At 40.3% G+C, this 23,475-nt stretch overlaps 1 protein-coding gene across 7 annotated transcripts in view; it reads left to right on the forward strand.

Moving 5' to 3' along the window:
* LOC129814051 (catenin delta-2-like) overlaps window positions 1–23,475 on the forward strand; it is a 156,957-nt gene that overhangs the window by 17,150 nt on the left and 116,332 nt on the right. For 6 of the 7 annotated variants that reach the window (XM_055866816.1, XM_055866820.1, XM_055866819.1 and 3 more), the window contains exon 2: window positions 9,911–10,044. In XM_055866816.1, the coding sequence (XP_055722791.1) occupies window positions 9,916–10,044 (129 nt within the window). In that variant the 5' untranslated portion in view covers window positions 9,911–9,915. Of the gene's footprint in view, window positions 1–9,910; window positions 10,045–18,958; window positions 19,155–23,475 lie in introns of those variants that run through there. The other variant, XM_055866823.1, reaches the window with a different exon arrangement.

Genomic DNA, 23,475 nt, shown 5'->3' on the forward strand with positions numbered 1-23,475 from the left:
TTTGCCTGTTTGATGGTTTGTCTCCCTGACAAAATCAAGATGAAATAATGATTAACCTGTCTAGGATGAGAGTGCCGCTAGCGGCACTCCCCCCCCCCCCCCCCACTGAAAAGGCAGAGCTGCGAAATTCAAAAAAAATATTTTTTTAAAATATTTAACTTTCACACATTAAAGTCCAATACAGCTAATGAAAGACACAGATCTTGTGAATCCAGCCAACATGTCCGATTTTTAAAATGTTTTACAGGGAAGACACAATATGTAAAGATGTACATCTATTACCTAAAAACACATTAGCATAATCCACCATCTTTTATTTGTCCACCAACACCAGTAGCTATCACCAATTCGGCTAAACTAAGATATTTATAGCCCCTAACCAAGAAAAAAACTCATCAGATGACAGTCTGATAACATATTTATGGTATGGGATAGGTTTTGTTAAAAAATGTGCATATTTCAGGTAGATGGCATAGTTTACAATTGCACCCACCGTCACAAATGGACTAGAATAATTACAATGAGCAACGTGTTTACCTAACTACTAATCATCAAACATTTCGTAAAAATACACAGCATACACGAATCGAAAGACACAGATCCTGTGAATACAGACAATATTTCAGATTTTCTAAGTGTCTTACAGCGAAAACACAATAAATCGTTATATTAGCATAGCACATAGCACATAGCAGCCCAGCATTGATTCTAGCCAAAGTGAGCGATAAAAGTCAACATCGCCAAAAGATATTAATTTTTTCACTAACCTTCTCAGAATTCTTCAGATGACACTCCTGTAACATCATATTACACAATCCATATAGAGTTTGATCGAAAATGTTTATATTTAGCCACCAAAATCATGGTTAGACAATGTGAAATGTAGACAAGCTGGTGAGAAAATGTCCGTGCGCCACTTAGACAGTGATCTACTCTTATACATAAATACTCATAAACGTGACTAAAAAATATAGGGTGGACAGGGATTGATAGACAATTTAATTCTTAATACAATCGCGGAATTACATTTTTTAATTTATCCTTACTTTTCAATACAGTTTGCGCCAAGCGAAGCTACGTCAAAAAACATGGCGTCCTAAGCCACTAAAATGTTTCGACAGAAACACGATTTATCATAATAAAAATGTCCTACTTTGAGCTGTTCTTCCATCAGTATCTTGGGCAAAGGATCCTTTCTTGGGAGTAATCGTCTTTTGGTGGAAAGCTGTCCTCTTGCCATGTGGAAATGCCAACTGCGTTCGGGATGAACTGGAAGCGTGCCCAGCAATTCAGAGCGTTTCAAAAATAAATGTCCCAAAATCGCACTAAACGGATATAAATTGCTATAAAACGCTTTAAATTAACTACCTTATGATGTTTTTAACTCCCATAACGAGTAGAAACATGACCCGAGTAATATTACTCCCTCCACTAATGCTTGGAACAGGTGCGGGCCGGTGTCCTCTAGGCGCATGACGCAGCTCCGAAAGAGTGACTAGCCTCAGGGTTTTTTCATTTGTAGTGCCTGTGAACGCGCAATCGACCCCATTCAAATCGTCATCACGTAAAGGCATCCAGGGGAAGACGTAAGCAGTGTCCGTATACTCATAGCAATAACAGTGCCCTTTTAACTGACTCCAGATCAGGGGCCAAAATTTCTGAAATCTGACTCCATGTCAGGGAAATTGCTGTAGAATGGGCTCTGTTCCACTTAGAGACAAAATTTCAACTCCTATAGAAACTATAGACTGTTTTCTATCCAATAATAATAATAATATGCATATTGTACGATCAAGGATTTTGTGGGAAGCCGTTTCAAAAATTACACGATTAGCATAAATAGTCACAACAGCGCCCCCATCCTCAACAGGTTTTTAAGGTAGTAAATGGAAGAAACAGGTGTTTTAATTAAAGTATGAAGAGATTGATTGAATTGTTTGGCAATGCCAGCTAGCTTTTCTATTATGTATGTGTTGTTCCATTTAAAAATCTGTTTGTTTAATGAAATTAGCCTGTCATTTAATTGAAGCAGACACTGGCATTCTATTTAGGGAAAAAAATGCACTCCAACCTAATCAGCACAGAGTTTGTAAGAGAACATCTTAATAAGCACTGGGGCATGCTTTATCACAGCAAGTCCCAGATAATTACACTTTTTCATTGGTGAGAACATTATTCCAGGAGCTTTTTAATTGCTTCAGCTTGTGCTGATGTCTTCTCTGGTCCGTTTACATTTGGGCTGTGGAGGTCTATGGTGTGTAGTCCATCAAACATAACCTATCAACATGCAGACCTTGGAAGTTCAAATCAAATCAAGTTTTATTGGTCACATACACATGTTTAGCAGACGCTATTGCGGATGTAGCGAAATGCTTGTGTTTCCAACTCCAACACTGCAGTAATATCGAACAAGTAATATCTAACAATTTCACAACAATACACACAAATCTAAGTAAAGGAATGGAATTAACAATATATAAATATATGGACGAGTAATGTCAGCGCGGCATAGACAAAGATACAGTAGAGTAGAATAGAATACAGTATATACATATTATGAGTAATGCAAAATATGTAAACATGATTAAAATGACTAGTGTTCCGTTTATTAAAGTGGCCAGTGATTTCAAATCTATGTATATAGGCAGCAGCCTCTAACGCGCTAGTGATGGCAGTTTTTCAGTCTCTCGGTCCCAGCTTTGATGCACCTGTGCTGACCTCGCCATCAAATCATATTTTATTGGTCACATACACATGGTTAGTAGATGTTAATGTGAGCGTGGTGAAATGCTTGTGTTTCTAGTTCCGACCGTGCAGTAATATCTAACAAGTAATCTAACAATTTAACAACAACTACCTTATACACACAAGTGTAGAGGAATGAATAAGAATATGTACATATAAATATATGGATGAGCAATGGCCGTGCGGCACAGGCAAGATGCAGTAAATGGTATAGAGTACAGTATATACATATGAGATGAGTAATGTAGGGTATGTAAATATTACATAAAGTGACATTGTTTAAGTGACTAGTGATATATTTATTACATCCAATTTTTAATTATTAAAGTGGCTAGAGATTTGAGTCAGTATGTTGGCAGCAGCCACTCAATGTTAGTGGTGGCTGTTTAACAGTCTGATGACCTTGAGATCGAAGCTGTTTTTTATTCTCTCGGTTCCAGCTTTGATGCACCTGTACTGACCTCATCTTCTGGATAATAACGGGGTGAACAGGCAGTGGCTCAGGTGGTTGTTGTCCTTGATGATCTTTTTGGCCTTCCTGTGACATCGGGTGGTGTAAGTGTCCTGGAGGGCAGGTAGTTTGCCCCCGGTGATTCGTTGTGCAGACCTCACTACCCTATGGAGAGCCTTACGGTTGTGGGCGGAGCAGTTGCCTTACCAGGCGGTGATACAGCCCGGCAGGATGCTCTCGATTGTGCATCTGTAAAAGTTTGTGTGTTTTCGGTTACAAGCCAAATTTCTTCAGCCTCCTAAGGTTGAAGAGGCGCTGTTGCACCTTCTTCACCACGCTGTCTGTGTGGGTGGACCATTTCAGTTTGTCTGTGATGTATACGCCGAGGAACTTAAAACTTTCCTCCTTCTCCACTACTGTCCCGTCGATGTGGATAGGGCGGTGCTCCCTCTGCTCTTTCCTAAAGTCCACGATCATCTCCTTTGTTTTGTTGACGTTGAGTGTGAGGTTATTTTCCTGGCACAACACTCCCAGAGCCCTCACCTCCTCCCTGTAGGCTGTCTCGTCATTGTTGGCAATCAAGCTTACTATTGTTGTGTTGTCTGCAAACTTGATGATTGAGTTGGAGGCGTGCTTGGCCACGCAGTCATGGATGAACAGGGAGTACAGGAGTGGGCTGAGAACGCACCTTTGTGGGGCCCCAGTGTTGAGGGTCAGTGAAGTGGAGGTGTTGTTTCCTACCTTCACCACCTGGGGGCGACCCGTCAGAAAGTCCTGGACCCAGTTGCACAAGGCGGTGTTCAGACCCAGGGCCTTAATGATGAGCTTGATGATGACAGAGATGAGTGCTATGGGGCGATAGTCATATTGTTCAGTTACCGTTGCTTTCTTGGGTACAGGAACAATGGTGGCCGTCTTGAAGCATGTGGGGACAGCAGACTGGGATAGGGAGAGATTGAATATGTCAGTAAACACACCAGCCAGCTGGTCTGCGCATGCTCCGAGGACGTGGCTAGGGATGCCGTCTGTGCCGGCAGCCTTGCGAGGGTTAACACGTTTAAATGTTTTACTCACGTCGGCCACGGAGAGTACACAGTCCTTGGTAATGGGCCACGTCGGTGCCACTGTTATCCTCAAAGCGGGCGAAGGTGTTTAACTTGTCTGGAAATTGGACATCTGTGTCAGCTATGTGACTGGTTGTCCTTTTGTAGTCCATGATTGTCTGTAGACCCTGCCACATATGTCTCGTGTCCGAGCCGTTGAATTGCGACTCCACCTTGTCTCTATTCTGACGTTTTTCCTGTTTGATTGCCTTGCGGAGTGAATAACTATACTGTTTGTATTCTGCCATATTCCCAGTCACCTTGCCATGGTTAAATGCGGTGGTTCGTGCTTTCAGTTCCGTGCGAATGCTGCCATCTATCCACGGTTTCTGGTTAGGGTAGGTTTTATTAGTCACAGTGGGTGCGACATCTCCTATACACTTCCTGATGAACTCAGTCACCGTTTCAGTGTATTCATTCAAATTATTTTCGCAAGCTACCCGGAACATATCCCAGTCCAAGGGTGGATTCCGGTTGGTCAGACTATCTGTTTACCCCCCCCCCCCCCCCCCCCTACCTTGTCACAACCCAACTGATTGGCTCAAACACATGTCTGGCTCTGGCGTTCCGCTAGCAGAACTCCTCCCACATTCCACTGAAAAGGCAGAGCGCGAAATTCAAAAGATATTTTTTAGAAATATTTAACTTTCACACATTAACAAGTCCAATACAGCAAATGAAAGATACACATCTTGTGAATCCAGTCAACATGTCCGATTTTTAAAATGTTTTACAGCGAAAACACCACATATATTTATGTTAGCTCACCACCAAATACAAAAAAGGACAGACATTTTTCACAGCACAGGTAGCATGCACAAAGCCAACCTAACTAACCAAGAACCAACCAAACTAACCAAGAAACAACTTCATCAGATGACAGTCTTATAACATGTTATACAATAAATCTATGTTTTGTTCGAAAAATGTGCATATTTGAGGTATAAATCAGTTTTACATTGCAGCTACAATCACAGCTACCGTCAGAAATAGAACCTAAGCAGCCTGAGTAATTACAGACACCAACGTCAAATACCTAAATACTCATCATAAAACATTTCTGAAAAATCGATGGTGTACAGCAAATTAAAGACAAACATCTTGTGAATCCAGTCAATATTTCCGATTTTTTAAGTGTTTTACAGCGAAAACACAATATAGCATTATATTAGCTTACTACAATAGCCTACCACAATACCGCATTCATTCATCAAGGCACGTTAGCGATAGCAATAGGCACGTTAGCGATAGCGAATAAACCAGCAAGATATATAATTTTTGACTAACCTTGATAAGCTTCATCAGATGACAGTCCTATAACATCAGGTTATACATACACTTATGTTTTGTTCGAAAATGTGCATATTTAGAGCTGAAATCAGTGGTTATACATTGTGCTAACGTAGCATCTTTTTCCCACAACGTCCGGATATTTTTCTGACACTTTTTCTGACACACATATTCTGACCAAATAACTATTCATAAACATAACTAAAAAATACATGTTACATTTACATTTATGTCATTTAGCAGAGGCTCTTATCCAGAGCGACTTACAAATTGGTGCATGATAGATACACTAGTGCTTAATGCAATCGCTGTGTTAGAATTCTAAAAATAACTTCATTACGACATCCAGCTTAGAGAGAGTACCCAAGAGAGTACCCAATATCTGGGCGCAAACGACTAGTACAACATGTTCGACAGAAAAATGAAATAGCATCATAAAGTGGGTCCTACTTTTGATGATCTTTCATCAGAATGTTGTACAAGGGGTCCTTTGTCGGGAACAATCGTTGTTTGGATTTAGAACGGCCTTTTTCCCTCTCGATTTAGCAAGCACACTTGCCAAGTGGCGCAAATCTCTCCATCGTCAACAAACTCAGAGAACGGCAAACACGGCAAAACTCCCGAAAAAAATGTTAATAATCTGATTAAACTATATTGAAAAAACATACTTTACGATGATATTGTCACATGTATCAAATAAAATCAAAGCCGGAGATATTAATCGTCCATAACGACAGCTTATCAGAAGGCAAATCCAGGTCCCTTCACGCGCTCTCCAGAAAACAGGAAACTGGTGACACGTCATGCCGAGAGCTATTATTCGACACCAGATCAAGTTACACACTCCATTTCTTCTCTCACTGCCTGTCGACATCTAGTGGAAGACGTATGAAGTGCATCTAAACTTTTAAATATCAAGGACTTTAATAGGCAGGCCCTAGAACAGTGCATCGATTTCAGATTTTCCACTTCCTGTTAGGAAGTTTGCTGCAAAAGGAGTTCTGTTTTACTCACAGATATAATTCAAACGGTTTTAGAAACTAGAGAGTGTTTTCTATCCAATAGTAATAATAATATGCATATTGTACGAGCAAGAATTGAGTACGAGGCTGTTTAAATTGGGCACGATTTTCCCCCAAAGTGAAAACAGCGCCCTCTGTGCTCAACAGGTTAACAAGGAAAGAAATTCCACAAATTAACTTTTAAGAAGGTGCACCTGTTAATTGAAATGCATTCCAGGTGACTACCTCATAAAGCTGGTTGAGAGAATGCCAAGAGTGTACAAAGCTGTCATCAAGGCAAAGGGTTGCTATTTGAAGAATCTCAAATATTAAATATATTTTGATTTGTTTGACACTTTTTTGGTCATTACATGATTCCATATGTGTTATTTCATAGTTTTGATGTCTTCACTATAATTTTGCAATGTAGAAATAAAGAAAAACTCTTGAATGAGTAGGTCTTGTAAAACTTTTGACCGGTAGTGTATAAACTGTGTTCTACTGTATCTTAGTCTATGCCACTCTGTCATTGCTTGTCCATATATTTATATATTCTTAATTCCATTCCTTTACTTAGATTTGTGTGTTTTGGGTATATGTTGTGAAATTGTTAGATATTACTGCACTGTCGGAGCTAGAAACACAAGCATTTTGCTACACGTGTATGTGACCAATATAATTTGATTTGAAATATCACAACAAACTCTGAACCAACTATATTAATTTGGGGACAGGTCGAAAAGCATTAAACATTTATGGCAATTTAGCTAGCTAGCTTGCTGTTGCTAACTAATTTGTCCTGGGATAGAAACATTGGGTTGTTATTTTACCTGAAATGCACAAGGTCCTCTACTCTGAGAATTAATCCACAGATAAAAGGGTAAACTGAGTTTGTTTCTTGTAATCTCTCCTCCTTCAGGCTTCTTCTACCTCTTTGGACTTTATATGGCAGTTGGCAACCAACTTTAAGGTGCATTACCACCACCAACTAGACTGGAGTGTGGACCTCAGTTCGTCTTTCAATCACCCACGTGGGTATATGCTCCTAAAAACCAACGAAGATATGGGAGAGGCGGGACTTGCAACGCGTCAAGCGTCACAAATAGAACCAAGTTCTATTTTAGCGCCTGGCTACGCAGACACTCGTTGATGTGCGTGAGAAGTATGGGTGCAATGATTGAATGACATGTACTGTATGTGTACATTTATTTTGCAACGCTCGCGCACGTGACTCGAGCGGTGTGGTCTGCATGTTAGCTGTCCATTACTGTACATCATTTTTTTCAACTTAAATGGGCCTCCTTTGACATCTTGACAGGAGCCTTTTGATGTTAATGAACTTGTGATAGACTCTTAATGTCGGAAGTCTGTATTTAAAATATTAAGCGAAGGGAAAGTGTTTAGACAGATCCATGGATGACTACCGATGCAAAATAAATTGTTCAGTAAGTTTTAATGAGACAGCAGGAGACACCAAATACACTCCATGAGCATAAATCCTTTGTGATCATGTACAGAGTTTGTTAAGTTTGGATTTTACAGTCCGAAGCAGTGGGAATTGGAATTAATCTTTGTTTGCTTTGTATTAACGGAGATACAGTACGTTGTCAAATGTTCCTTTGACTGACAACTTTGGAACTTACGATCAATACTGCTTTACTTTGTGCAGAAAGAAGTCTGACAGAAGTAAAAGAAATGGAATGACTTGGACAACAGTATTGTGATGACGTTACATTGTATACAGATATGCTGATGCCTTTTTCAAAGCATTGTTTCTCTTCGACTGATAAGAGTATAAAGCAATCAGGTTTATTCTTGATGTTTCATTACAGATTGTATCAACCAGAGGCAGATTCATATTTTAAGATTACTTCAACATCAAAATATGGCCCTAATTCATCTGTACCCTCACTTCCTGTCTATATGTACTGACACAGATGTTGCTGGGCTGCTACTGGTGAAGCTGCTTTGTACAGGTCAATTCTTAGGAACTGGTCACAGACTGGAAGTTCGACCTAGAATTGACTGCGGCATCTTAATTTAAGGGCTTTTTGATACTAACAGTGGTTAGTTGACATATTGACTTATAGTAATAATAATATATAATCAATTTTAATACTTCCTTACAACCCATTCTGTCTGCACAGATGGCAAAAGAGAGCATCTGGTTGGGATATGGAAAATGTTTCATTTTGTTTTCACTATTTACAAAAATAACTCAATTTGGATAATCCTATTGTAATTCAAAAAATTCCTTGCTATGAAAGTCATAGTGTAGCACTAAATGCTAGTATGTAACTGAGGCAGAGCTCCATGCTAATAAAAGATGAGGATGACATTAGATGTGGTGACCCTGGAGGGAGGAAACAGTGGCAAGAGAAGACATTCCTCAGATAAGTGGCCAGTGTTAGAACTCATAGACTGGAGAAGATAAGAGGAAGCACTGAACTAGGTCGATTGAGAGAGAGAGAGAGAGACTAAAATGGATGACAAGGGACGGATGCTGGTCTGCCATGTTAGCAGTGTCCATGGCTTGTTGCCTGGCAGCATCCCAGAATAGTCTGCTTCCAGGCTACGGTCGACTTCCCCTTACCTTCAACCCGACTGACTGGGGGATCTAGTGACGGCCATACACGCACAGAGACTTGGATGGGAAGGATCAATTTTGACAAGCTTTCATCAGCTTTTAGAAGCTGCCATCTGTGTTGCTGTCATGGCCATTATTTGATCTCTCACTACATCAGGATTATCTGGAGATTTAGGTCCTTTCTGCTCGAGGTGACGGTAGAGTCATTGTTACACACACACACCACACCACACACACACACACACACACCACACAAACACCCACATCACACCACACCACACCACACACCTCACCACACACACACACACAGGAATCATTAATACATGCTCTTGCCCAGATGATTACTGAGCAGATTATGATATGACTGATATAGTTTACAAGTCTTAGCTATGTTCACAATCTGATTGAACTAGATTAATCTCTTTGTATCCAGATTTTCTACCGAGGCAAAGTACCTACCCACTTACAGAAAGTAAGGGTTAGGAATTGTGAGAGGTATGAGAGAAACTACAATATACACTCATATATTTTGCTGAGGATCTCTCCCTCAATGGCAATCTATCACATCATGTTGTGATTTGTGAAGAACCAACATGAGAAAAGTCAAACAGACTTCAAACTGTTTCATGAAAGTTAAGTGATGAATATCATAACTGAACAATTTCTGCATTATATGCTATAGTGGAGGATGTCCCATGTTAATGCTGACCTAACATTATCCTTTGCCTTTCAGGAGTTATGCCAGTTCCAGAACCAGCCTCTGACTCTGAGAACCCCACCATGCTGAGCCCAGTTCTAAATGCCTCTAATGGAGACGGCTCTGAGGCGGAGACAACGTCAGCCATACTGGCCTCTGTCAAGGAACAGGTAAGGTCTTCCAGCTTTACTCTGTGTGTAACATACAGGGGTGACTTTCAGAGTAAGAGCAAGGCCCTCCATGCAAACACGTCATAATGAGAGCAACAGTTTAGCTTTTGCATGATTTTAGGCATCAGGAGATTAAAAGCAATATATTGTGAAAACTTTTATGAAATTTGAATGCACAATTTTGTGTGACTGTATAAAAAAATGGACTAATGAATAATATACATTCAAGTAAAATTCCCCTTTAACTGATGGCAACTTAATATGAAGTATATTTTTGGTTTGGTTGATGCAGCCTTTAACAGGCAATTCCTCCACTTTTCAACCTCATTTTCATTGTCTCCAGCATCATACCAGTTTTTATATAATGTGAAAAATGAGCATTTCCATGACCTGTTGTTAAAAAGATATGAAGAAAGGTCCTAAAAAATGCTTCTCTGTAACATTACATTTACATTTACATTTAAGTCATTTAGCAGACGCTCTTATCCAGAGCGACTTACAAATTGGTGCATTCACCTTATGACATCCAGTGGAACAATCACTTTACAATAGTGCATCTAAATCTTTTAAGGGGGGGGGGGGTTAGAAGGATTACTTTATCCTATCTTAGGTATTCCTTAAAGAAGTGGGGTTTCAGGTGTCTCCGGAAGGTGGTGATTGACTCCGCTGACCTGGCGTCTTGAGGGAGTTTGTTCCACCATTGGGGTGCCAGAGCAGCGAACATCACAGGGTAGGATTAAAGAATGAAAAATAGTGATTTAAAGATTCTGCAACAAGGGTATTTGCTTGCTCCTCACGCCACCCCAAATATCATAGTGATGAAAATCACTGTTGTTAAAATGTTTTAACTTTTTATGATGTCATCGGGAATAACTTTTTAACTATACATATTTTTCCGACAAAGAAAGGCACTGTAGAAAGGCACTGTTTTCACATATGTAGACACTGGTGTTGTAATGAAAATTAGGTTGAAAAGTGGTGGAATTGCTACCACCAGTCAGATGACTTTTTTCATTATCAGATCCTCTTCAGTGCCTGAAATCCATCCTTTTTAGCCCTTCTGTGTTGCTCTCTGAGGACGAAGTAAACGTGTCAGTGTTCTGCAGGGTGCAGTGAGGTATAGAGACATAAGTAATTGGTGCCATTTGTATTCTGTGAGTGTGTGGTGCAGAGGACAGTAAACATTGACTCTGATTAGCAGGTGAGACTATAGGGAGACTAAACTTTGTGTAGGCCCGTTTTAATATTATGCTATTCCTTTGAAATGTAGCTATCTTCTTGGCTAACGTGAGTAAGACATTTAAGCATGTTAACCCTCGCAAGGCTGCATCCCTAGCCGCATCCTCAGAGCATGTGCAGACCAGCTGACTGGAGTGTTTACAGACATATTCAATCTCTCCCTATCCCAGTCTGCTGTCCCCACTTGCTTCAGATGTCCACCATTGTTCCTGTACCCAAGAGAGCAAAAGTAACTGAACTAAATGACTATCGCCCCGTAGCACTTATTTCTGTGATCATGAAGTGCTTTGAGAGACTAGTCAAGGATCATATCATCTCCTCTTTACCTGCCACCCTAGACCTCAATAGATCCACAGACGATGCAATCGGCCATTGCACTGAACAGTGCCTTATCCCATCTGGACAAGAAGAATACCAATGTCAGAATGCTGATCATTGACTATAGCTCAGCCTTTAACATCATAGTATCCTCCAAGCTCATCATTAAGCTCAAGGCCCTGGATCTGAACCCCTCCCTGTGCAACTGGGTCCTGGAGTTCCTGACGGGCCCCCCCCCCCCAGGTGGTGAAGGTAGGAAACAACACCTCTACTTCGCTGATCCTCAACACAGGGGCCCCACAAAGGTGCGTACTCCCTGTTCACCCATGACTACGTGGCCAAGCACACCTCCAACAGTAGTAGGCCTGATTACCAACAATGATGAGACAGCCTACAAGTAGAAGGTGAGGGCCCTGGCGGAGTGGTGCCAAGAAAAATAACCTCTCCCTCAACGTCAACAAAACGAAGGACCTGAACGTGGACTTAAGGAAACATCAGAGGGAGCACGCCTCTATCCACATCGACGGGACCGCAGTAGAGAAGGAGGAAAGCTTCAAGTTTCTCTGACACAGACAGTGTGGTGAAGTCTTCACCCTCAGGAGGCTGAAGAAATTTGGCTTGGCCTCTAAGACCCTCAGAAACTTTTACAGATGCACAATTGAGAGCATCCTGTCAGGCTGTATCATCGTCCGCAACCGCAGGGCTCTTGAGCCGTGGCCTGTTCACCCTGCTATCATCCAGAAGGTGAGGTCAGTACAGGTGCATCAAAGCTGGGATCGAGAGACTGAAAAACAGCTTCTATCTCAAGGCCATCAGAATGTTAAATAGCCATCACTAGCCAGCTACCACCCGGCTACTCAACCCTGCACCTTAGAGGCTGCTGACCTATATACATAAACATGGAATCACTGGACACTTTAATACTGGAACTCTAGTCACTTTAATAATGTTTACATACTGCTTTACTCATCTCATATGTATATACTGTATTCTATTCTACTGTATTTTAGTCAATGCCACTCCTATATTGCTCGTCCTAATATTTATATATTTCTTTATTCCATTATTTCACTTTTAGATTTGTGTGTATTGTTGTGAATTGTTAGATACTTGTTAGATACTACTGCACTGTTGGAGCTAGGAACACAAGCATTTCGCTACACTCACATTAACATCTACAAAATATTTGATTTGATTTTTATCTCACAAGAATATCTCTGTAATAATATAGTAACTAATAAAGTTAGTCATTCACTAGTACGGAACATGGAGAAACTTGGCCTGGAAAATAAATTCTGCACATTGTCATTGTATACATGCTTGCGGTGTAAAACTATGTTCAGTTGTATAAGAGATTGTGCTCAATATAATATATTTGGCTTGTAGTTACATTATGGAAGTATCCTACTGATTTTCCTTACCAGCAATAAGATATAGCCTATTTATGTTTATCACATGCAGCCATTTTAGAGTAGAACCAAGACCATGTGTGTAGATGGGAAATGAACCATGACAATCCCCTGCATCATGAAAGTGGTTACACTGACACTCCTCCTGTTTTTAAGAAAAAGGGAGAAAAGGACAAGCTGTGGAATGGTAAAGTGGGCCACCGCAACGCATCGCACAGACCCATGGGGCTGCTCTGGGACATACTAATGGCCCTAACAGGAGTGTAAAAATAAAAGCCTACAGGCATGCATACAAGGGGGGGGGGGGGGGGGGGGGGGGGGTGTAGACCTCCATAAGCTTGCATTTATTCAAGCCGGTGTACCTCAGTCACGGCTGGCTCTTTGTTTTTTTCTTCTGTTGACAGCATTGGGATAGTTGTTTGAATACAAATAAAAGGCAGACGTTTTCGTTGTTGATGCTTTTCATTTGTCTACTTCCTGTGCATTGTGGAGCAGCGAGAGGAGGGAGTTCAAGCGTGAGCAACCACACATAACCCACTGGGTCAACATTAAAAAAGCTCTACGAATTTTAGGAATATACACTACCGGTCAAAAGTTTTAGAATACCTACTCATTCAAAGGTTTTTCTCTATTTGTACTGCTTTCTACATTGTAGAATAATAGTGAAGACATCAAGACACATATGGAATCATGTAGTAACCGAAAAAGTGTTAAACAAATCAAAATATATTTTATATTTCAGATTCTTCAAATAGCCACCCTTTGCCTTGATAACAGCTTTGCACACTCTTGGCATTCTCTCAACCAGCTTCACCTGGAATGCTTTTCCAACAGTCTTGAAGAGTTCCCAACTATGCTGAACACTTGTTGGCTGCTTTTCCTTCACTCTGCGGTCCGACTCATCCCAAACCATCTCAATTGCGTTGAGGTCAGGGTATTGTGGAGGGAAGGTCATCTGATGTAGCACTCCATCACGCTCCTTGGTAAAAATAGCCCTTACACAGCCTGGAGGTGTATTGGGTCATTGTCCTGTTGAAAAACAAATGATAGTCCCACTAAGCCCAAAGCAGATGGGACGGTGTATCGCTGCAGAATGCTGTGCTAGCCATGCTGGTTAAGTGTGCCTTGAATTCTAAATATATCTCAGACAGTGTCACCAACAAAGCACCCTCACTCCATCACACCTCCTCCTCCATGCTTTACGGGGGGATACAAATGCGGAGATCATCCATTCACCCACACCGCGTCTCACAAAGACACGGCGGTTGGAACCAAAAAATCTCCAATTTGGACTCCAGACCAAGGGACAAATTTCCACTGGTCTAATGTCCATTGCTTGTGTTTCTTGGCCCAAGCAAGTCTCTTCTTCTTATTGGTGTACTATAGTAGTGGTTTCTTTGCAGCAATTCGACCATGAAGGCCTTATTCTCACCCAGTCTCCTCTGAACAGTTGATGTGGAGATGTGTCTGTTACTTGAACTCTGTGAAGCATTTATTTGGGCTGCAATTTCTGAGGCTGGTAACTCTAATGAACTTGTCCTCTGCAGCAGAGGTAACTCTGGGTCTTCCATTCCTGTGGCGGTCCTCATGAGAGCCAGTTTCATCATAGCGCTTGATGGTTTTTGCGACTGCACTTGAAGAAACGTTCAAAGTTATTGAAATTTTCCGAATTGACTGACCTTCATGTCTTAAAGTAATGATGGACTGTTGTTTCTCTTTGCTTATTTTAGCTGTTCTTGACATAATATGGACTTGGTATTTTACCAAATAGGGCAATCTTCTGTATACCCACCCTACCTTGTCACAACACAATTGACTGGCTCAAATGCATTAAGAAGGAAAGAAATTCCACAAATTAACTTTTAAGAAGGCACACCTGTTAATTGAAATACATTCCAGGTGACTACCTCACAAAGCTGGATGAGAGAATCCCAAGAGTGTGCAAAGCTGTCATCAACGCAAAGGCTGGCTTTTTGAAGAATCTCAAATCTCAAATATATTTAGATTTGTTGAACACTTTTTTGGTTACTACATGATTCCCTATGTGTGATTTCATAGTTGTGATGTCTTCACTATTATTCTACAATGTAGAAAATAGTACAAATAAAGAAAAACCCTTGAATGAGTAGGTGTTCTAAAACGTTTGACCGGTAGTGTATGTATTTTCATGTCTTCTTCCATTGTTAGTATTGTCATTTTCCACATGTCATGTTTGATGTTAGATATGTTTGTTTATCTTACAATATACTGTACCGTCAAATGTGTAACAGTGATACACATTTGAAATGCAGTGTTAATGGTCAATGGTTTCTTACATCAGTAAATGGCAAACAGCATCAGTTTAGCCCTACAATGGATTTACCAGGACAAATAACCACTACATTTTTCAGTCATAGGGTCGGTTGACTTTGGACATCAACAATAAGCAGGCTTGAGGAGTGTGTTGGTGGAAAGGGTTTATTGGCATTGGGTTGAGGTGAAACTTTGAATTTAACTTACCGGTCTTTAAATTACTGTAAACTTGGGGTGGTTCTAGTACTGTATGGTGTGACTTTGTTTTTGGTCCCCAAGGATATTTAGATTAACTATGTTCCACCATGCTTGGTTATTATTGAGCCTCATTTAGATCTGCCAGTGACCATGGTTTGAAGTAGTGCCGTAAATGCCAACGTGTGATGCCTCATTTTGTCCTCTCACAATGGAGGCTCTAAAATCAGGAATCAAATCAGCAGCAGGCAACGGGGTGAGCAAATGAAACCAGCCGGAGCCATTAGTAGCTGATACGTGAGGGCAAGATGGGAATGCAAATCAGTGTCATCTTATTCAGAGCGCTGGCATGTCAAACATCTAGCAATCATTTCTACAGCAATGTGAGGAATGCATTTAGCTAGAATATTTAGACGTGTTATTTCGTTTGGGGAGAGAATGCTAATCTGTTTTTTTTAATCATGGTCACCTCTTTAGACTTGATGGATGTTTAAACAAATGGGTTTTGCTGAAGTGATGTCATTTCAGCAGCCTGAAATGATTAATGTGAATTATTAAGTCTTGTGAAATAGTCACTCTAATTTGTACCATTCTAGAATATGGGCTGCTTTGCTGATAGAGGACAGGAGACTATTATAATGAATAGGACGTTTTTGAATAAAGTTATAGAGACTGAATAGTGTCTGTGAAAAAAGGGTCAGTTAATTTGAAAACCTGATGTTGTTACTCTATATTGTTATTATATCATCAGTAAATTACATTGAGTAGTTTCTTCATCAATCCCCTCCAACTTTGTCCATATCATAATTATGTGCATAATAGCATTTAGCGTATCAATCAAATTCAGGATATTACAGTGCTGCTCTTTACCAGTCATGTCGAACAAAAGGTTCAATATGGAGACTGTCACTCATGACTTAACTGTGAGTGAATGTCGAGCCCAGATAGTGAAGATGTATATGAGGATCATGCAGGACAGGGTCAATATTAGGAATAACACATCTTATAATTTAATGCTCATCATGAAATTAACTGAAGTTGATGATTGGTGTCATGACTAGCTAGCTACATTAAATCAGGGTGATACATTCTCGATCCCTCAGTTATAGTTAATTGTGTTCATTGTTTAATTATACAATGCATTTGTCAATTAGGCTATTTGTTAGTGTTGGTCCTTGTGTCTCATTTGTAATATTATAAAGCCGAATTGTTTGCTAGCATTAACTCAACCAATTAACAATACATCTGACACAATCATATCTGATACTGTGTGTACAGGGCTTATAATTTCATAGTACTGTATTATTATTATTATAAGAAGGGATTCCAAAATGGATCCAATAATTATTCAGTAAGAGAGGTTTTGGGGAATAAGGCAGGGATTTGGAGTTGTCATTTCTTTACAATTCCTTTGTTTCAGACTGCTAAGTGTTGGCATATAGGACAGCTTTTTTTTGTCAGTTGACTCAAGGGGGAAAAACTTGGAAAATTGGCTTTGCATCTGGCTTGAATGAGGGAATCAGACAGCCATGGCAGAGAGGTAGAAGTGCAGTTTGAGTGGCTTAGAGGCATACAGTTGCTCTAACAAATCTGAATGAGGCATTAGACAGATCAATCTGAAATCCAGCACTGTGTTACTCAGCTGAGGAGTGGGAAGACAGTCAGCAGTAGTGGTGAGCTCTGTCAACCCAGGAAAAGCTTTGAAATGTTGTCTCAACGGGAGTATTTAAGCCAAGGATTTTAAAGCCCATAGGTTCTCTACTCAAGTTCAGCCAATACTATTATCCTAGGCTTAATAGGCTACCTTGTATCTCAATGTTTAATGTTTTGAGTTAGTTCAATGTTATTTGGCAGGACACCCCTAGCTTCATATGAATGTGGCATATTTTGTGTAGTCCTGTGTACCTGTACTGAAAGTTCCATCAGTTTTTATCTTCTCCAGCCAACGTTCCCTGCACAGTCTTATTCTGTTACAGGGTGTTCCTTGTCTTTGGTTTTGTACTGATTAAGTTCACCTCTGGGTTTTTAGGAATCAGATGAAACCCCCAAAAGAATGTGTGAGGCATACCCAGGATGACATTTTGTAATCAAATTGTCTCCTCTGAAGAAGTTAAATGTCAGTCTTGGTACCACAGGGCACAATTAGGCATGTCTACTCGAGGACCATAGCTACCATAGTTTCCTGAAGCTGCAGAATTCCATCTTCTGTCCCCTAGTCATTTATTCTACCAACTAATAGGTTTAATGGTGTTTTCAGGGACGTACTGTTTGCAAGCTATTGGGCACCCCCCTCCACCTCTCTTTATCTCTCTCTCTCTCTTGTCCTTGGTAATGGGCTGGAAGTATACTTGATTCTCTTGTAATGCAATTATCATGCAAGCTGCCTTTTTAAACTAGCTAATTGTATTATTTAGTGGGTATTTCTTCAGTTTTTCCACACACACATTTGAATTCAGGGTATTCTACACTGTTCCACTGTATGTATACGGAACTATCCTGCTAAGCAATTTAGCTATGTCTTTCAGTTCCAGCAGACATATGTCTGGTGTCTTGTTAAGCTTTGGGTATTCAAATTCTGAAAATGTTTTTGAATTGGTATACTGGCCCAATGACGATTTGAATAAAGAGATGGTTTGGGAGGAGATAGCTTTGTTTATTCACTCTAGAGGCACTCTCAGCTGCTATTCACTCTCAGCTGCCCTCAGCTCTATCAGTTTTCATTTGATCAAAATTACTTTTCATTCAATCATTTTCTCAATCATACCCACATTTATATTTTCTCAGGCCTATTGTTACAGTTGTTAGTGACAGTTGCAAGTTGAGATGCATTATTGTAGGGGTACCAGGTTTTTACTGGTAACTTAGCTTAGTTACTGACCGAGTCATTTACGCATGTATAGACTGACTACCTCATTATCTTATGACTGTCTTTCTTGGGTCCCCTGAAATACTTCCTTCACTACAATGCATCATACAGGATATAAATATACAGAGTTTATGGTGTGAGTGACAGGAAGTAAATAGTGACTTCCCAAGCCTCTGTGGCCCTCTCTTCTACTCTCCTGTCTTTTTTTACAGAGCTATATTTAAAGTGACTGTATCGTGTATTACCTAAGTTCTCGGCGAGGCACAACAGTCACTGTGTATCCCTGGAGAGCACAATGCAAAACTATGGCCAGAAGAAAGGGAGAGGAGACATTTCTGCTGGCTCAACCCCACAATACTTACACTCCCAATCCTTCCAGTCTTTGTAGCTTTTCCGTCCCCCCACTCCATTGCTCCCCCCACCACCTCCACCCAGCTACCCCCTCTCTGCTTTTTCAGTGGGGGTGCAGATGGTGTTGAGGAGAGGAGCAGTCAAAAGAGTGATTGGAAAGCGGCAGGATTTGGCACACAGACTGGTGGGAGGGTCCTTTTGTGATGCAATGTTGCATAAGTAATGCCAAAGGGGTTCTAAATTATCTGTTGCCATGGAGACCTTTGTGCCTAGCTGAACTTCTATTCTTTACTGCTTGGAGGCAGTCACTACTGGGCTTGCAGGTTTCTAATGACGGTTTCTCAATAAGGACAGATGAACTTCTAGACATGTTGTGGATGGAGCAAAAAGTGGGATTTCTGTGCGTTTGTCACTTTCTCTGAAGTATGGTCCATGTGAAGGTATGGCTTTGTTAACTTTCATTCTGATACTCTGTCAGTGGTAACAGGTGTTTTCTTGTTATGTTACATTTGGAGGGAATATTCTGGGTCAGGGGTTTTGTTGTTTGCAGCTCTGATTGAATTCCGTCAGGTAGCTAGTTTGCTCCCGCATAAACTAAAACAAGCACTTCAACTTTGTTGGTCCTTTGTTCTTCGTTCTTCTATCCCAAAATACTGCATCTTCTCAGAACAAAGTTTATTTGTGCTGAAAAAATATGAAGTTTGGTTATTTATAAGTTATGCAAAATATGTATATTGGAAGATCTAGATAACTGAGACAGACAATATCAACAGTTGCTTGCATGTACAAAGTTATGTAAATGCGACTATTATACCAAGGGAAGTACATTTGAATGCAAGTCAACTGACTCATGTACTGTGATAGTATACAAGTAGCTCAAAGTTTGTTTAATAACAGTTGTATATGGATCTTTCTTCATCGAGTTTAATTGGATGTTTCTGTGGACCTCGATCCTCTGGGCTCTTGCCCAAAATAAACGGTGATACATTTTGTAGCAGTCTTTAGTTTAACTGCTCTAGGGAGAGTGTTTGACCTTGTGAGCGCTGGACTCATTTCAGCCTTGTCACAGAAAAAGTGGACAGTTTGTATGGACTGGAGTTGCCTGAGGCTCATTGCTCAGATGGGATATTCTCAGTAATTATTTGTAAGAAGTGCTTGGGGATTTTGTTCTCTTAGCCCAGGCATGTTTGTCACTTAATTTCATACAACACGGTATATCTATTCTAACAATTACTAATTTGGGGTATGGTTTGGCAACTGTAGTGACTTAATCATTAGCTCTTTACTTAAAACGTGCTTTACTTAATTAATCATTACTTAAAATGTGCATTACTAGGCATACTGTAAATTGAACTTTGGTGTAAATCTACCAATTGCATCAACACAAGCTACTAGTATTCATTTCCAACTGTGCCTGTATATGATTTAGTTTACATTTTTGGTAGCACTTCATAATATCCCCACATAACAAAGCATTTATAATGTATTAGTAAATATTTAATTAATAATTTATTAATCATTAATCCATTCATAAGATGTTTAATATAGGTCCTTATAAACCATTTACCAATAATTAGTTAATTATTTTTCTGTGGCCTTGTCTAAAGTGTGGGCAATTTATACTTTATAAATGTTTTGTGACCAGTGTAATTTCTCACAAATAGATGGACATGCCATTGGCAGACATTCCAGCAGTACTTAATGCTCCTTAAGGTCTCAAAATAGCCTAGAACATATCAATGGTTAAAGAATAAGCACACAACGCATGATGTTAAAGGAAATACATTGAGTGTACAAAATATTAGGAACACCGTTGAGGCATGGACTCTACAAGGTGTCGGAAGCGTTCCACAGGGATGCTGTCCCTTGTTGACTCCAATGCTTCCTACAGTTGTGTCAAGTTGGCCGGATGTCCTTTGGGTGGTGGACCATTCTTGATGCACACAGGAAACTGTTGAGCATGAAAAACCCAGCAGCATTGCAGTTCTTGACACACTCAAACTGGTGTGCCTCGCACCTACTACCATATCCTGTTCAAAGGAACTTAAATATTTTGTCTTGCCCATTCACCCTTTGAATGGCACACATACATAATCCAAGTCTTGAGGCTTACAATTATTTTACCTGTCTCCTCCCCTTCATCTACACTGATAGAAGTGGATTTAACAGGTGACATCAATAAGGGATCATAGCTTTCACCTGGATTGTCAAGATGGCGCCGTCTTATCGGCTTTTAACCAACCATGCTATTTTGTTTGTTTTTTCCTGTTGTTCGTAACATGTTTTGTACATAATGTTTCTGCTACCGTCTCTTATGACCTAATGACCGAAAAGAGTTTCTGGACATCAGAACTGGGATTACTCACCTCAGATTGGACGAGGAGTTCTTCTTCAATGAGTCGGACGCGAGGGAAATACTACGGACAACCGACCAGGCCTAGATCCCCGTGATTCGCTGGAAAAGGAAACAGGTTTCGTGGATAGAGATCAGGGTGCCTTGTGAGGATCAGGCGACAAGTGGCTAATCTGCCCTTGCCTTCCATTCTGCTAGCTAACTTTCAATCGCTGGAAAATAAATGGGACGAACTGAAAGCAAATATATCCTACCAACGGAACATTAAAAACTGTAATATCTTATGTTTAACTGAGTCGTGGCTGAACGACAACATTAAGAACATACAGTTGGCAGGTTATACACTCTATCGGCAGGACAGAACAGCAGCCTCTGGTAAGACACGGGGAGGGGGCCTATGCATATTTATAAACAAAAGCTGGTGCTTTTCTAAGCAAGTCTCAGGGTTTTGCTCGCCTGAGGATGAGTATCTCATGATAAGCTGTAGACCACACTATCTATCTAGAGAGTTTTCATCTTTATTTTTCGTAGCTGTCAACATACCACAACAGACCGAGGCTGGCACTAAAACCGCACTCAATGAGCTGTAGTCCGCCATAAGCAACCAGGAAAATGCTCAACCAGAGGCGGCGCTCCTAGTGGCCGGGGACTTTAATGCAGGGAAACTTAAATCAGTTTTACCTAATTTCTATCAGCATGTTAAATGTGCAACCAGAGGGTTAACAAATCTAGACCACCTTTACTGCACACACAGAGACACGTACAAAGCTCTCTCTTGCCCTCCATTTGGCAAATCTCACCATGACTCTAACCTCCTGATTCCTACTTAACCTGTCTAGGATCAGCGTGCCGCTAGCGGCACTCCCCCCCCCCCCCCACTGAAAAACCAGTGCCGCGAAATTCAAAAAAAATATTTTTTTAAAATATTTAACTTTCACACATTAAAGTCCAATACAGCTAATGAAAGACACAGATCTTATGAATCCAGTCAACATTTCCGATTTTTAAAATGTTTTACAGGGAAGACACAATATGTAAAGATGTACATCTATTACCTAAAAACACATTAGCATATTCCACCATCTTTTATTTGTCCACCAACACCAGTAGCCATCACCAATTCGGCTAAACTAAGATATTTATAGCCCCTAACCAACAAAAAAACTCATTAGATGACAGTCTGATAACATATTTATGGTATGGGATAGGTTTTGTTAGAAAAAAGTGCATATTTCAGGTAGATGGCATAGTTTACAATTGCACCCACCATCACAAATGGACTAGAATAATTACAATGAGCAACGTGTTTACCTAACTACTAATCATCAAACATTTCGTAAAAATACACAGCATACACGAATCGAAAGACACAGATCCTGTGAATACAGACAATATTTCAGATTTTCTAAGTGTCTTACAGCGAAAACACAATAAATCGTTATATTAGCTTAGCACATAGCAATTAGCAGCCCAGCATTGATTCTAGCCAAAGTGAGCGATAAAAGTCAACATCGCCAAAAGATATTAATTTTTTCACTAACCTTCTCAGAATTCTTCCGATGACACTCCTGTAACATCACATTACAACATGCATATACAGTTTGATCGAAAATGTTTATATTTAGCCACCAAAATCATGGTTAGACAATGTGAAATGTAGACAAGCTGGTAAAGAAAACGTCCTTGCGCCACTTAGACAGTGATCTACTCTTATACATAAATACTCATAAACGTGACTAAAAAATATAGGGTGGACAGGGATTGATAGACAATTTAATTCTTAATACAATTGCGTTATTACATTTTTTAATTTATCCTTACTTTTCAATACAGTTTGCGCCAAGCGAAGCTACGTCAAAAAACATGGCGTCCTAAGCCACTAAAATGTTTCGACAGAAACACGATTTATCATAATAAAAATGTCCTACCTTGAGCTGTTCTTCCATCAGTATCTTGGGCAAAGGATCCTTTCTTGGGAGAAATCGTCTTTTGGTGGAAAGCTGTCCTCTTGCCATGTGGAAATGTCAACTACGTTCGGGATGAACTGAAAAGCGTGACCAACTTTTCACATCGTTGCAAAAATAAATGTCCCAAAATCGCACTAAACGGATATAAATTGCTATAAAACGCTTTAAATTAACTACTTTGTGATGTTTGTAACTCCTATAACGAGTGAAAAGATGACCGGAGAAATATAACAGGCTAAACTAATGCTTGGAACAGGAGAGGGTCGGTGTCTTCCACGCGCGTTACGCAGCAAGAAAAGACTTGCTAGCTAAAGGTTTTTTTCATTTGTAGGGCCTGTGAACGAGCAATCGAGCCCGTTGGAATCGTCATCACGTAAAGGCATCCAGGGGAAGACGTAAGAAGTGTCCGTATAGTCATAGCAACGACAGTGCCCGTTTAAA

The sequence above is a fragment of the Salvelinus fontinalis genome, chromosome 17 (genome assembly GCF_029448725.1).
Source record: "Salvelinus fontinalis isolate EN_2023a chromosome 17, ASM2944872v1, whole genome shotgun sequence".
Classification (NCBI taxonomy): domain Eukaryota; kingdom Metazoa; phylum Chordata; class Actinopteri; order Salmoniformes; family Salmonidae; genus Salvelinus; species Salvelinus fontinalis.